Source organism: Falco punctatus (assembly GCF_963210335.1).
Source record: "Falco punctatus genome assembly, chromosome: 2".
Classification (NCBI taxonomy): Eukaryota; Metazoa; Chordata; class Aves; order Falconiformes; family Falconidae; genus Falco; species Falco punctatus.
In genome coordinates, this window is record NC_137581.1 from 57,427,522 (window position 1) to 57,442,157 (window position 14,636).

The 14,636-nt window shown below is 42.4% G+C and overlaps 1 protein-coding gene across 4 annotated transcripts in view; it reads right to left on the reverse strand.

The window, feature by feature from the left end:
* Positions 1-14,636, reverse strand: part of DOCK9 (dedicator of cytokinesis 9) — a 142,948-nt gene that overhangs the window by 113,889 nt on the left and 14,423 nt on the right. For 2 of the 4 annotated variants that reach the window (XM_080376273.1, XM_080376269.1), the window contains exon 1: positions 14,179-14,631. The exons of 1 other annotated variant lie outside the window; for it this stretch is intronic. In XM_080376273.1, the coding sequence (XP_080232399.1) occupies positions 14,179-14,292 (114 nt within the window). In that variant the 5' untranslated portion in view covers positions 14,293-14,631. Of the gene's footprint in view, positions 1-5; positions 14,121-14,178; positions 14,632-14,636 lie in introns of those variants that run through there. One more of the 4 variants, XM_080376274.1, reaches the window with a different exon arrangement.

Below are 14,636 nucleotides of genomic sequence, written 5' to 3' on the forward strand. Positions count from 1 at the left end.
CTTACATTTTTACCTACAAAGCTGTCCTTGATATTTAACATGTCCAACCTGAGGCCATCTTGACAGGAATGAACATCTGGTTCCCTAGAGATCTTAACGCAACCTGACTGAATTCAGCTTTTCACAAAACATGACAGCGTTTGTAGGTGGAGCACTACGTTCCATCTGGCAGCTGCTTGTGGCTCAGAATGCTAGAGATGCGGGCCTAAAGCCTTCTCAGCCCAAAGAGATTAAAACCAACATCACTTATCACTCTTCAGAGTGCATTAACAACCTGATGATAGTATATCAAAGCTAACATATTCACTTCTGCCTGATAAAGCCATGCTGCACAGAAGAACTGAAGATCCCATAGCCCTGCAAGAGGGAAAAGGAAGTGTATATGCAACAGTTCACACTTACTAAAAAAGTTCCTAGAGAACAGGAAGAAAATTCAGGTGCTGGTTCCTGTTGCAAGGACCATTTCTGCAATGATTGCTTCACGCAAAGTTCATAGAAAAGCTCTGTCACGTGGTTCTCTTAAAGAACTCATATTCCTTCAGAAAGGAGAGTTGTGCTAAAAGCTGCTTTGTGGCCACAACAGTCAGTCTTACTCTGTCTTAAGAGTAAAACTTTTCAGCACCTGATTTGTCAAAACTAGTGCAGAGTGTCTGTTTGGATATGGATTGATCTTAGCAAGCCTCATATCCACTTTCCAGAATAGCAAGGAGAAGGATACAGGGAACTACAGACTGGTCACGTTCACTCCAATATCCAGGAAAAGTATGATGCAAACCCTCCTGGAAGCCACTTCCTGATGTCTAAAGATTAAGAGTGTAGTTCCAAGTAAACAACATGGATCTACCAAGGACAAAATATGCCTGACCAATCTGTTTACCTTCTGTGATGAGATGGTTAGCTCTATGGACAAGGAGGCAGCAATAGACACTGAATAAAGTTAGTGAAACAAGGCTTCTGACAGTCTCCCATAGCATCCTTGTAGCCAAATTAGGCAAATGTGGTCTGAATGAGTAAATAAGGATGACAGCCTGTTGGACAGCAAGTTGAACATATTGAGCATGCTTCTCAGCACAAGAAAGATATTGACACATTGGACTGAGTCCAATGGAGGGCCATCATCATAGTTTAGGGGCTGCAGCATATGATACATGAGAAAGCGATCTTGGATAGTTTAGCCTTAAGTGAAGGCTAAAGGAAGATCTTAGTGCTGTCTGCAACTATCTAATGGGAAGGCAGACAGAGGATATTGTACTCTTGAAGGTACAGTCACAGGACAAGAGGCAGACACAGAATATTCCATCTGCATAAAAGGATTTGGTTTTATTTTTTTAAACCATAAGGACTGTCAGCTTCTAGGGTTAAAGTATTTCCATCTTTGTGGATATTAAAACCAGACTGAGCAACTTGCTCTAACCAGATCTGTTCTGAGCAGGGGATTGTACTAGGCAACTCCCAGAGATTTTCCTTTCAATGTGTACGTTTACGTGATTCTGTGGCATTACACACACTGGGTAGACACGCATTAACCACAGAGACAGAGAAAAACTCCAAGAGAATTCCACCCTTCCGAAGAAAGCCAGTATGATTACTCCAGGAGGTAGTCTTGAGAATAGCATGCTTGGATTCTTTTGCAATTCTACTGAGAATCTGCACACTCAGCAAAGCCCTATGCAGAGATTAGCATCCAACAAACAAAAAAAAAATATATTATGACATTAGAAATACTAAGTATACCACCAGGCTGAAGACCAGAGACGGTTTATCATTCATATGAGATACTCCTAATGTCAAAGATCACCTAAAATGTAAAACCTAATGCTTACGAAAATTGGAGCAAGTTTTAGTTCTGTCCTATCTAGCCAAGGAAGCTATCATAGCTGGCTAATATCACAAGTTTATTATAACTGACAAACAAGGGAATGTTTGTGTCTATTCTGCCTCTAAATGTATAGAAGAAGTGGGAAGGAGGCATAAATGATGCAACCAAAGAAATCCTATTCCAAATCTTGCATACACTGTATTATGTATGAGCTGATGGAGAGATGCACATAATTTTAAAACCCTGCTAGTTAAAAAATGCTAAATATCACAGCTAATAGTTTTCGGTCACATAGTTGAGAGCTGTAGAAAGTTCAGTCTTCTCACAAGTCCATTCTTACATGAGTAGCAACACATTTTCATCCATAGATGAGCACTGGGAGCTGCCAGTAAAGCATGTGCCTTAAATTCCAACTTAACTCCAAGTATACCTTGAGGATAGACATACCAAGAATAACCCAGAGACCTTCAGGATGTTGTCCAAGTCAATCTGAACTGAACAAACGGACATTTATTGCTAAGCATGAGACACAAAACACTTAGCCCTTTTAACTGTTTTACATTTCAAGCCATAACATCAGATTTCTGGTATTGAAATATGCTTACAGGACTCCATCTAGCGGTCACATAACTTTCAGCTTTCTGAAGTTGAAGTGATTATTGTGGGCTCTTAAATAACCGCTAAGATAACCACAACAGAGTATTTTTTTATTAGAGAGCTACAGAACAAGTTGCTGATTATAGGATATTATTTTCAGAAACACTGATGAAACCATGCCAGAATAAATAATGGTCAACAGTACATCAGACTAGAAAAAAAAAGAAGTTGAAATCCAGCTTTTGAACAACTTTACTGTGTTCAGGGAAGAGCAGCAGAAACTTCCGGGCTCGTACAACCTTTTATACTTTTAATCCCTCTTTGAAAGTTATTCAGATTCAGGTCTTTCTCCTTCCTTTTGTTCCCAGCTCAGTCAGGAACAAGTTCCAGCTTCCCCTCCAGCAGATCATTAGCTGCCAAAATATTATGCCGGAAGTATTGTCCCCTGAACTTTACCAGCAAGACTGTACACAGAAGGATTATTAATTTTTTTTCGTATTAGAAACCTCGGATTTCATGCAAGGAAAATCTTACTGGATCGTGCTGTATGGTCTGGCTGGGAAGAAACTAATATACAACATTATTGAGCAATCTAAGGCCATATACAACACCAGGCAAATAACTTTGAGGTGGTAACAAGCCTGGCAAGCAAAAATCCCAAGACAATTTCTGAAGGAAAGGAGAATAACATCCTTCAAATAATTAGTGTATCATCTCTTCATTAATCCAAATGCTCTTTTTAAACTCAATGACATTTGAGGTTCAACATGAATTTATAATCCTTCTTGGACTAGCAAACAGTAAGAGCAAAGCCTCCTTGAACATTCCTTAAAGGCAAACATACTACTATGATTTTCAGCTAAACCACTCGGATGACATTACATTGCACAAGTATTAGTGCCAGTGCAAGTGGATGCTAATATGCCTGGCAGAAAGAGGTCTGAAATACCATTTGTCATCATCACTGTACTGCAGCAAGTAAAGAATGGGCTAGGTGAGGTGCCTTTCAATCTTGTTTTTACAAAGCTTCAGTTCTGTATTATTCTACTGCCTGGGTGTGGTCACTTACAACCATGCCTACAAATGAGCCTACAGAGCCATCAAGTGAAGTGCAAGCAGATACTCTGTCAGTATCAGCACCCTGCTGAAGAACAGTACTTCTGAAACCAAAGGATATAAAGACCATCACACAACATTAAGGAACAAAAGCACAAAACAGCATGGGCAATGTGATCAAACTGGAAAATGGATGAGTACCTTTCCATCACCTTAAAACCAAAGCCTCTTTCCCATACGTTAATATCCATAGTGCTAGATAGAATTTCCATTAGACTTTTTTACTCGATCCATTTGACATTTTCACAAACCTATTAAAATGAGATGGAGAGCTAGCTTACTAGCCATTGCCTCTTCCCACTGAAAACACCCAGTTCTTCCTGTAGAACTTTATTATTCTTATTCATGTTTCAGTACTTCTTTCAGCATATGAAGGGCAGCTATGTGCTTTGGGTAATCAATAAGATAGCAAGATCATGTATCCTAATGTCAAAATACAAACATCCAAGGGCAGTGGAGGCTCTGAACTTGCAAGCTGAAACTAAATTAAATGTCTGCTCTGGTACACTGAACTCCAGACTCCTGAAATCAACTACATTTCACTTATGATAACACAAAAATTGCAATGTATTACATCCTACACTGATGTAACCAGATATCTAAATGCTTTCTCTACTTAAAATTATACAAGCATTATCCATTCTGGGCGTAATGGGCAGTCACTCTTTGTTGAGGGATTAATTTTATAGTAGTAAAAATATAAACCCCTGTCTTATCTCTAAATTCACCAGATAACTCCTTCCCACCCACAGAGTACCTGAAAGTACTAAAAGCAGCTTAGTCTGTACCTCAAATTTCAAAATCTAGATCAGTATCTGTCAACATGCCATCTCCTATTAAGTCAATAGCTACATCTGAGTATCAAAAAGCAACCAGAAGTACACAAAGCAGCAGCTAAAAATTCTTTATTTACACTGATGGACGTATATTACGCACTTCCCTGTATTCTAGCAGACCTAGATAAGCATTACTCCTCCTCAGCTTTGTTGTTACTAAACTTAAGTCTTCACTTTTTTTTTTTTTTCTCACTTTTTTTTTTTCATTATTGCGGGAGCGGGGGGTAGGGTTGGTTTTCTTGTTTGGGGGTGGTGGCAGTGTGTGGGGGAGTTGTGTTTTAAAATGGTTTTGTTGCTTAGTTAATTTTATGTGAGGTCACTTGATATCCCCACTGCATTAACTGTTTCTTAGAAGAAACTTCAAAAGGGACTGGTTTAGGTCAACTTGTAGGGATATAACATTGATTATGCACAAATTATTCATCCCTGAAAATTTCAAACGAGTTTAGAAGAGTAAGGCATCATGTTCAAAACTGTCACAAGTGAATGGTTTTGTTGATTTAGTGTCCCACATTTATTACTTTCTAGTATTCTTTCCCAGAATCATCACTAGAAGAAACTTTGCAAGAGTGCTACAGAAGCAGGTAGAAGAAAAAAAAAAGCCATTCTAAACCATGTTTCCTGATTTGCTCAGAATTACAAAGTTGACATTTCTCCCAGAATTACTGGCATTGACAATATTGTGCAGAACAAGGTCTACTTTAAATGTAACCTTTCCACAGAACTGCTGCGAATCAGATTTTTCAAACAATGTTCTGCCTCAACTGACTTATTTCTTCCTCCTCATTGTCTCAAGATAGAACAATGATCCAGAATTTTCATGTTCTTTTTAGACACAACAATTCCAAGAGCTGAATAACAAATTTCCTTCTTAAACTACCTGATATCCTTTCCTTCAGCTGGTGAGCAGAATTAAATTCTAGCTGGTCCTCTAATGGAAACAGGCCTTTTTATTCAGAGAGGGTCCCAAATAAAAGCTCAGCCTGGGCCCAGAGGCTTAAAACTAGAATTACAGATAAGGCTGTGATTTACACTGACACCAACAAGTACTCCAGTCTGAACCAGCTTGCAACTTCCTTGCTTCCTCAGCACACAGAGCTCAGATTACTCCGTTCTTAAAAGCAAACTAACACCTTAGAATCATAGAATGGTTTGGACTGGGAGGGACTTTCAAGATCACCTAGTTCCAACGCCCTGCCACGGGCAGGGACACCTTCCACTAGACCAGGTTGCTCAAAGCCCTATCCAACCGTGAGGATGGGGCATCCACAACTTCTCTGGGCAACCTGTTCCAGTGCCTCACCACCCTCACAGTAAAGAATCTCTTCCTAATATCTAACCTAAATCTACCCTCTGTCAGTTTCAAGCCATTCACCCTTGCCCTATCACTACAAGCCCTTGTAAAAAGTCCTTCTCCAGCTTTCCTGTAGGCCCCCTTTAGGTACTAGAAGGCTGCTATAGGATCTCCCCAGCACCTTCTCTTCTCCAGGCTGAACAACCCCAACTGTCTCAGCCTGCCTTCATAGCAGAGGTGTTCCAGCCCCTGACCATCTTCGTGGCCCTCCTCTAGACTCACTCCAACAGGTCCACGTCCTTCTTGTGTTGGGGCCCCCAGATCTGAACGCAGTACTCCAGGTGGGGTCTGAAAAGAGCGGAGCAGAGGGGAGAGAATTGCCTTCCTCGGCCTGCTGACACCTTACAGAACAAATACACAGAAGAGTCCAGTTCTAGGCTCCTCTGCACAAGAGAGCCATGGACATACTGGAAAGTCCAGCAATGGGCCACAAAGATGATGAAAGGACTGGAGCATCCCTCCTACGAGGAGAGGCTGAGGGAGCTGGGACTCTTCAGCCTGGAGAAGAGAGGGCTCGGGGGGATCTCATCAATGTACATAAATACCTGCAGGGAGGGTGCAAAGAGGACAGAGCCAGGCTCTGCTCAGTGGTGCCCAGTGACAGGACCAGTGGCAATGGGCCAAACTGAAACACGGGAGGTTCCCTCTGAACATCAGGAAATAATTTGTCACTGTGAGGGTGACCAGGTTGCCCAAGGCGGTGGCAGAGTCTCCATCCTTGGCAATACTCAAAAGCCACCTGGACACAGCCCTGGGCAAACAGCTCTAGGCAGCCCAGCTTGAGCACAGGGTTGGACCAAATGACCTCCAGAAGTCCCTTCCAGCACCAGTCATCCTGTGATTGTGTGAGAGAACCACAGCACCCCTTGGCACCACATCCCTTGGAAAGATCTTTCCTGATGCTTTTTTATTATTATTCTGGATACTCACCAGCAGCCCCAAGGCAACACCACTAACTTAAACAGAGCACTACTCCCAGAATGGAGTAGTTAGTTTCACCAGTTTGACATGCTAGATCCAGACAGAGTTTTCAACAAAGGCTCTTGATTTCTTCTTTCCCTTCTCATTTTTCCTCACTTGAACTGCCTGAGTCTCCAAACCACGCAGCAATCTCTGGACACAGCAGGAGAATGCAGAAGACAGTATCTGGATTCCCCATTCCTCCTCTCGTATCTGATTCATTTGGCACATATGAGGAGTTGACAAACTGTTCCAGCAGACACAATAATTCGTCTTTACACCAAAAAGAGTCCTACCTCCCACCCCTGCAGTCAGATTAAGATTTTTATTTTCTTAATGTTTCTGCAGCAAAACTGCTATTTTTCTCAACTGGTCACAATAAGAGTTTCACAGAAGACAACCTCACCTACAGAGGTTGGATTCCTCTTGCCAAACTTTTCTGCTCCATAACAGTTTTTCTTCATAAAAATCCCTTCAGAGATTCTGCTGAAGTTTCTAAGACTTTAGACAACCTAGTAAGCATTTTCCCAAAGCAGAGTCCATTGTACCAGTGAAATTCCGGCCCTTATTTGGGACAAGAAATCTTGTCCATAACATTAACCAGGTTGGGTTTTAAGGCCTGTTAATTTATTGGGGTTTTAATATTACAGAAAGTCTCCATTTTGAGATAATATATGCTCACTTTCATTCTCATGCAAAAAAAAAAATTTAAGGACCCTTACAGAAGAATATTTTTAAAAAAAAAATCCCATAGCTTTCTCATGATGTGATACCTCCTACTAATTCATAGATTATTAAATTTAAGATATGCCTGTGGACTAAGGCAGAATGTAAGCCTCCTTTCATAAACCTATCTATCTTCTAAATTAAGGTCTAAAATAACTTACACTGTCAGAATTATTGGAGTACCTTCTCATCTTTAGACATAAATTATTTCAAAAATATTTCAATGAGAAAGCCATTGTGTAACACATGGACTACTTGTGCAACTTTATGCCTTCTCTGCCTTGCATCATTAATGCTTTTCATGGACACAGACAATGTATGGGTGGTGAGGGAAAATGAATTTGCCTTTACCCTCTTCCAGATGAAGGAATTTTGCCTTCAGTATCTAAATCAAGTGAAGTACTTGACATCATTCAACCTCAAAATTAAAAATAAACACTAGCTAAAGAAGGAAGTTTTATGTAAATTTTTAATATATAGTATTTTTTCAGATCACTGTATTATTAAGTTCTTCAATCGCCATCAGGAATTTCAGGTCCAAGAGCTTCCTGGACACCAGCACCAAAGACGTTACACCTTTTCTTTATCTCCATAAAGAGCCACTGGTAACAAATCACCTCTAACAGTTACAGAAATTATTTAATAAAAGCAAGATAGACTATAACATTTCTCAGGAGAACAAAACCAAGGTCCTGAACTCCTCTCATTGGCTTCAATGACTTACCAGTAATTTTTCCTTACTATTTTTAAAGCAAGCATGCATGAATTTGGCAGAATCTTAAAGCTACCTCAAAAATACACATATATGTTTTATATTTTTATCATATATACATATATTTGTCATACTTATATTACTATATATGTATTATATACATAAATAAACTGCCAAATTCACAAATTTTTGAGCTTGCATATACATGCATATATCTGATGGCTATCTAATCTCAGGCACCGTATATGGTTAAAAGTAACACGCACATCTACACCTATGCAACAGAAAAAACAGTTGACATTAAAGGTCTAGTTTTCAAAATGCGTAATTACAAACCCTTTTGAAACATTTGCCTAGCAACACGATGCAGCATAACCAAATGACGTCAAGTGGGATATACAGTTTTAAGTTTATCGTGCAAGACCTTCAATACGGGAAAAAAATAGTGTCATGAAATTCCCAAGTTTAAATTCAGGCGTAATGAGTTCTACTTCCATAAATATACAAATACGTGATCCTGACTGAGTATTAAAGGGCATGAGGAGAAGGACAGGAAAGAGAAGGTATGCTGTGGTATTCCATGCTGCATGAGAGTTGCTGCCACCATAGACTGAAAACCCAGTACAGCATCACCCTACATCTGACATTTGCTGTATTAGGAACAACTACTTTTAAAGCACTTACTCCTCTGTTTCAAACGTAAGTATCCTGATCTAGCAGGACAGAAAAAGTTCAGGAAAATTATAAAGAAATAAGGTGCAGCTAACAAGAATGCTCTAATGCTGTTGAATGGTTAAATATATTTCTGTTAACACAGAAATTCATCTGTCCTATATTTTTCCCCTCAAATTCCCTTTCTGAACAAGAAGCTTACCGACATTTAAAATTCAAATACATTTAATGGTATTTACTAACAGAAACTTCAGTACTATAGTCCAGCCTCTGAACCTTCACAACCACAGAAATGCCTATCACACCCACTTAGTCTTCTTAGCAGTATCAGGGTTGAAGAAATAGTTTTCTTACTAGTATTTTGTATCCAATCAAAGAGATTTTTACATGCCCTTTGCTAAAATAAAATTAGCACCTTTATCAAAAAGATCATATTGTGTGTCAAATTTTATCTCCTTTAGGAAAGGTAAGCGGTACATGCCCTAAACTAAAATAACTTCAGGACTGAGTATCAGGTCTTTTCCCCTCAGGTAAAGATTAAGTTCAACAGTTCAGAGAGCAACTCCATAAGCATTACCATTCACACCGAGTTCTTCCAAGATGAGATGTGTTAGGATGATGCTCATTGTCAGCAATGAGACTTTAATGAGCCCTTTTCCTTTAAAATCCTGTCAGTTTCCACCTGCTTTCACTCATCCATTCACAACAATTTGCTTCTTCCAAATTCCTTACATATACAACTTCACATTCCATATACAGAAAGCTCAAGCTTTGTCCATGTTCCCAGCTCTTCTGTACCTATCAGCTCTAAAAGATCCCCGTCCTCCCTCATCTCTTCGGCATTATGTACCACTTTTGAATTCCTACTTCCCTAAAGCAAGCCATCAACTATCTCTTTCTACACAAACACTGCAACTGAAATCTCAGAATTAATGAGGTTCCAAATACTCCATTCATTGTACACAGAAAAGCCGCTTTGCAGAAAAGCATACAAGCCCTCTGTGCACAGGGCACATGAAAGGATAGACAAATCAGAAAGGAAAATACCAAACCAAAATGAATACTACATAATCCTCCCAGTAACTGTATTCTTGGGAAAACCCTATGTTAAAAACATTGTAATAATGTAACAAAGTGCACCGAGCTATCTTTTTTTATGCAGTTGAGATTCACAGAAAGCAGAGATCAGGACTGGAAAGACAAAGTTGACATTATGCCCAAAAATCAAGACTAAGTCTTCTTTAAAAAAAGAAAGAACACTAGTGATTTCAAGATCAAAGACTTCTTAGGAGATCCAAGCACTGTCTTTATGATATACCGATTTCGCTCCACATCTGAAATAATGAAATTCTGCAAGAGCTTTAGAACTCAAGATCTCTACCAGGTACCTGAAGTTAACATATAAAGCCCAAGACTGTATGAAGATACGATTATTTCAGCCTTCAAATACTTAAACCTATTTTATATGTCCAAATCAAAAAGAATTGCACAGAACAATCTGGGGATCACTCAGATTTCATCCTGTTTTCCCATATCTCAAGTTTCTTCTGTACAACATTAATTTCAGCATAGGGGAGACAACTTTTGCTGTGTTAGTTGGTATATTCAAACATTTTCATTATCTGCATATTTGATATGGGTATTTTATTAACAGGTAGGCAAAAGCAGATCAAATCTGGTATGCCAAACATTCTCTTAATTATTAGCTTACTGTCTTTAAGCATCAGCTTAATTTAATAAAAGGCAGAATGCATTGTTTTGTCACCGAGACAATTTATCATTAACATATCATTGAGCAAGACAACACAAACACTTCCTGAAGTCCTACTGATCTGTATGCAACATGCTTAGTGTAACTCATCACCACTTAAAGAGACCACTTCCAATTATGCACAATAATAAAATTGCATTGAAAACCGCTCTCTGTAAGATTGCTGGCTTAAGAGACAGACTTATCCCCATAAGTCTTCCTCCCCAGACATAAATGTATTTGGACAGCCAGAGGCACCACATTAACTCATATCTGAAGTCAAACGATATTCAGCAAGGATGCTACTGTCAAGCAAAATACAACAAGAACTGAACCCAAATAATCAATACTATGTGCCTTATACCCCACTGAAAAGCTGATTGCCAAATACGAAGTTTTCAGTTCAGCCAACCAAACTGTATGTATTGGTTCAGCAAACTAAATCTAACAAGAAGAACATATGAGATGTCAAATGCTGACAAGGTAGCTTGCTTCATTCTGTGATGAAAACTAGCTTGGCCAACCACATCTGCTTAATGTTTGTTTACTACTCAGCTAAGCTAGTCTGTCAGTTGGCTGAAAATCTCCGAGTTTTAGTTCCAATGAACAGCAATCTGAAAGTTTAAGGTATACCACGTTATTCTATTGACATGCTGTTTTCAGTCCTCTTCCATCAGTATGAACATTTATAAAGCAGAAAAGAAAAGCGTATTTTAGGAATGTGACCTAATAAACCTAAATGAAATTGGGAAATGCTGCTTTTTTTTTAAAAAAAAAAAAAAAGTCTAGCAACACATTTTCTATGGTAAAAATGGATGGAGCTGTTAAACAGTAGCCACAATAGCAAGTTAAAGAATCTACACAACCTCAGAGGTATTAGCAGTTCACTTTTACCTGCTACTGCAAGAAACAACTGGATGATTTGCTCACTACATTCTGCTGCGGAGCTGTGCCGTCAGAAGTGATTTTTGCTTGTACGTATCCGGACAGATCCCCCACCAAGAACTGCTAGTTTGAATTCATTCTTTCCTACCTCCAGATTCTACACTGCAAGCCTAGATAATGGAAAACAGCATCAGTACTTCTTCAGTATTGGAAAATTTCAGCATTTGCTCACAAGCAAGTGACCACAGTAAGATCACATTAGTTACCAATGCTGAAAAATGTTTTACCCAAGACATCTTGCTGATGACCCAGTTCAAAAATCCTGAGGAAGTGCTCTATCAAAGAGGTTTGAGAGGTAGCTTAGGAAAGAAAACAGGTCTTCTTTTCTTTAAAGCCACACATCTGCATGGAGTATCGCACAACTACTATAATAATGGTAAGAATCTATGTTCACCAGGTCAGCCTAAGAGATTTTTCAGATAATAAAAGCCAGAAACACCAACAGCTAAGAAACAGGTCAATCAGTCAAACTTACAGAAGTAAATATTTTTTTTGGCTTTTAAAGTAAAGAAAAATACTATCCCACCTAAACTCCTTTTAAGGAAGAAAAGAAAAAAAACCCCACCCACACCACAATTTCATTCCAAACATCACAATGCTCAACAAAAGAGTTACAGTACATTCAAAGGAGGAAGAAAAGGTAAGAAGGCAAAGGCAAACCTGCAATCGCTAGCCTCCTGTTTCATGATTTAAACAGTTTGTGAGCAGGAACATAGGAGATGAGTGATAAAACGAACAGCATTTATGACAGTAGGAAAGACTTCACAGCAGAGGCAAACTATGGCTAAAACAAGAAGGTGAACTTCAGCCCAAGACTGTATGGGAGACAGATGGGGATTTTGCTCCATACCTGAAGCTAACAGAGAAGGATCAACCTGACATGAATGCTAAATTGCCACAAATAGTAAACCACTAGTTTTGCTTTCTAAAACAGTGATGGAAGACCTTATCCAGAATAAGACTGAGCCAGTACACCACTTCACACCATCACTTCTTTCACCTCCTTAAAATTCTGCAGAATATGCTGTTGTGGCAAAAATACTTGAAATGTTTCTGAATGCCATCCTATTATGTATTTGGTCAACCTGAATGAATTAAGGAATTTCGTAATTATTTTCCAACTCATCTCATTGACACTAGTCATAAGTGAACTAAACAACTTCAGGGCAAGGGGGGGGGTGGGGGGGGGTTGTGGGCAGGCAGGCTTGCCAATTACTGCAAAAGAAACATCTCTTTATGTCATGAAAATAACTAAATCCATTTCATGTTCACTCAGTATGAAAAATATCTTTAGAAATCCATCTCCTCCTTCCACTCTTCTCAGGAAAGAGTTCATCCCTGGAGAAGCATTAACATGTATTGGATGCTTATTACATGTATATGTGCTAGCGTCTTGTGGAAAGCTGTTAGCATTAAGGTGGACCCTGACCTATGCATATTAGGTCTTATGTACCCCATGATCTACAGTTAAATAAAGAGTAAATTAATTTTAGAGGCATTGATTTATTAAAGGTATTAATTTCTTTAATTAAAAATGCTACAGCATTTGTTACTCTCAACACATAGCAGTGACAACACTGTTCTGACAAGCAGTTTAAAGAAGTTAGACGAGACCACGCTTACTGAAGTGTGAGGCATGAGTGAAAAACAAATGACAGATTAGCTTTCACGAACCCCAGCACCAAAAACTGAACCTGCACAGGGTTAAGTGCTTATTGAAACGTTCCCCTTGGAGATAACAAAACCACATGGAAGACAAATGCATAGCATGAATAAGAGCCCCAGGTGACAAGCTCTGAAAAATCTTGCCGAGGCTGTTTAAGATGTCGTCACCTGGGTACAGCCAGGCCAAAAAACCCATCCCTTCCTCCCTCCCTCCGTCCCAGCCACCCCAGTTCACCATCTAACACCTCCACGCAAATTTACTTTCAGCAGTTTAAATTAAATCAAGGCACCCGATCGTGAACTGGCAAGAACAACCACCACGCGCTAGCACAATGCGGACAGCAGGGACAACTATTAAAACATTCCTGCCACACCGGCCAGCACTCATCCCTCGCTCTGCACGACACAACGCGAACGGCGGTTTGGCTGTAAAGCGAGCAGGCAGTCGTAAGAGGAAAAACCACTTTCGCACCACTCTTTCCACACAGGCACGAAAGCGCTCCAGCCCAGCAGGGCCGAGCGCCAGCTGCACCCGCTCCACAGGTGGAGGATCCTGGAGGGCGGCGCGCAGGCCCCTCCGCCCGGCCTCCGGCGGGGCCCGCCGCCTCCCGCACCGCCGCGGGCCGTCCCGCGCCGCCTCACGCCGAGCAGAAGTTTGCGGCGGGGAGCGCGGGCGGGAGCGCCCCACCGTGCCCGCCGGGCGCCGCATCCCATGGCGCCCGCCGCGCCGCTGCCGCTGGGAGCGTCCCCGCCCCGCCCGCGGCTGCGGCTGCACCCGCACCTCACCCCGCCCGCACCGCCGCTGCCTCACGGGCGGGCGAGGAGCCGCCAGCCCGGCACGGGGCCGCGCCGCTTCTCCCCCCGCCGCTGTGACAGCCCGGGAGGGGTCAAAGGGCCCGTCTCCTCCCGCAGGGCCGCCGCCTGCCGTGCGCCCGCGCCCCCCCCCGCAGCCCCGAGAGGCCCCGGCGGAGGCTCCCCGCGGCCGCAGCCCCGCCGGGGCCCCCGGCAGGCCGCCCCCGTGCTCACCAGCAGGACGGAGCCGCGCACCACCTCGGAGACGCTCTGCCGCAGCTCGGCCGCCGTGCCGGGCTTGCTCAGCGCCCGCGTGAACTTCCGAGTCTCCGGGGCCACCAGTGCCATGGCTGCCTCCGCGCCTCTCGGCCCGAGCCGCCCGCTGCCCTCACGGCCCGGCCGCCGGGCGGCCCCTCAGGCGGCGGGGGGCGGGCAGGGGGCGAGCCCCGCCGGCGGGCGCCGCAGCCGGTGCCGCTCCGGGCAGGTAGCCCCTCCCCCGCGGAGCCGGCGCGCGCCGCGCCCCCAACCTCCACGCACAGCCGCGCGCCGCCGGGCGGGGGGAGCGGGGCGCCGCCGCGGAGGCCGATTGGCGCGGCCGCGAGCGGTGCGCAGGGGCGGAGCCGCGCGCGCGGCACGCCGAGGCCCCGCCCCTACCTGTTCCCGCGGCGCCTTTCCGATTGGGCGCCCGGTTA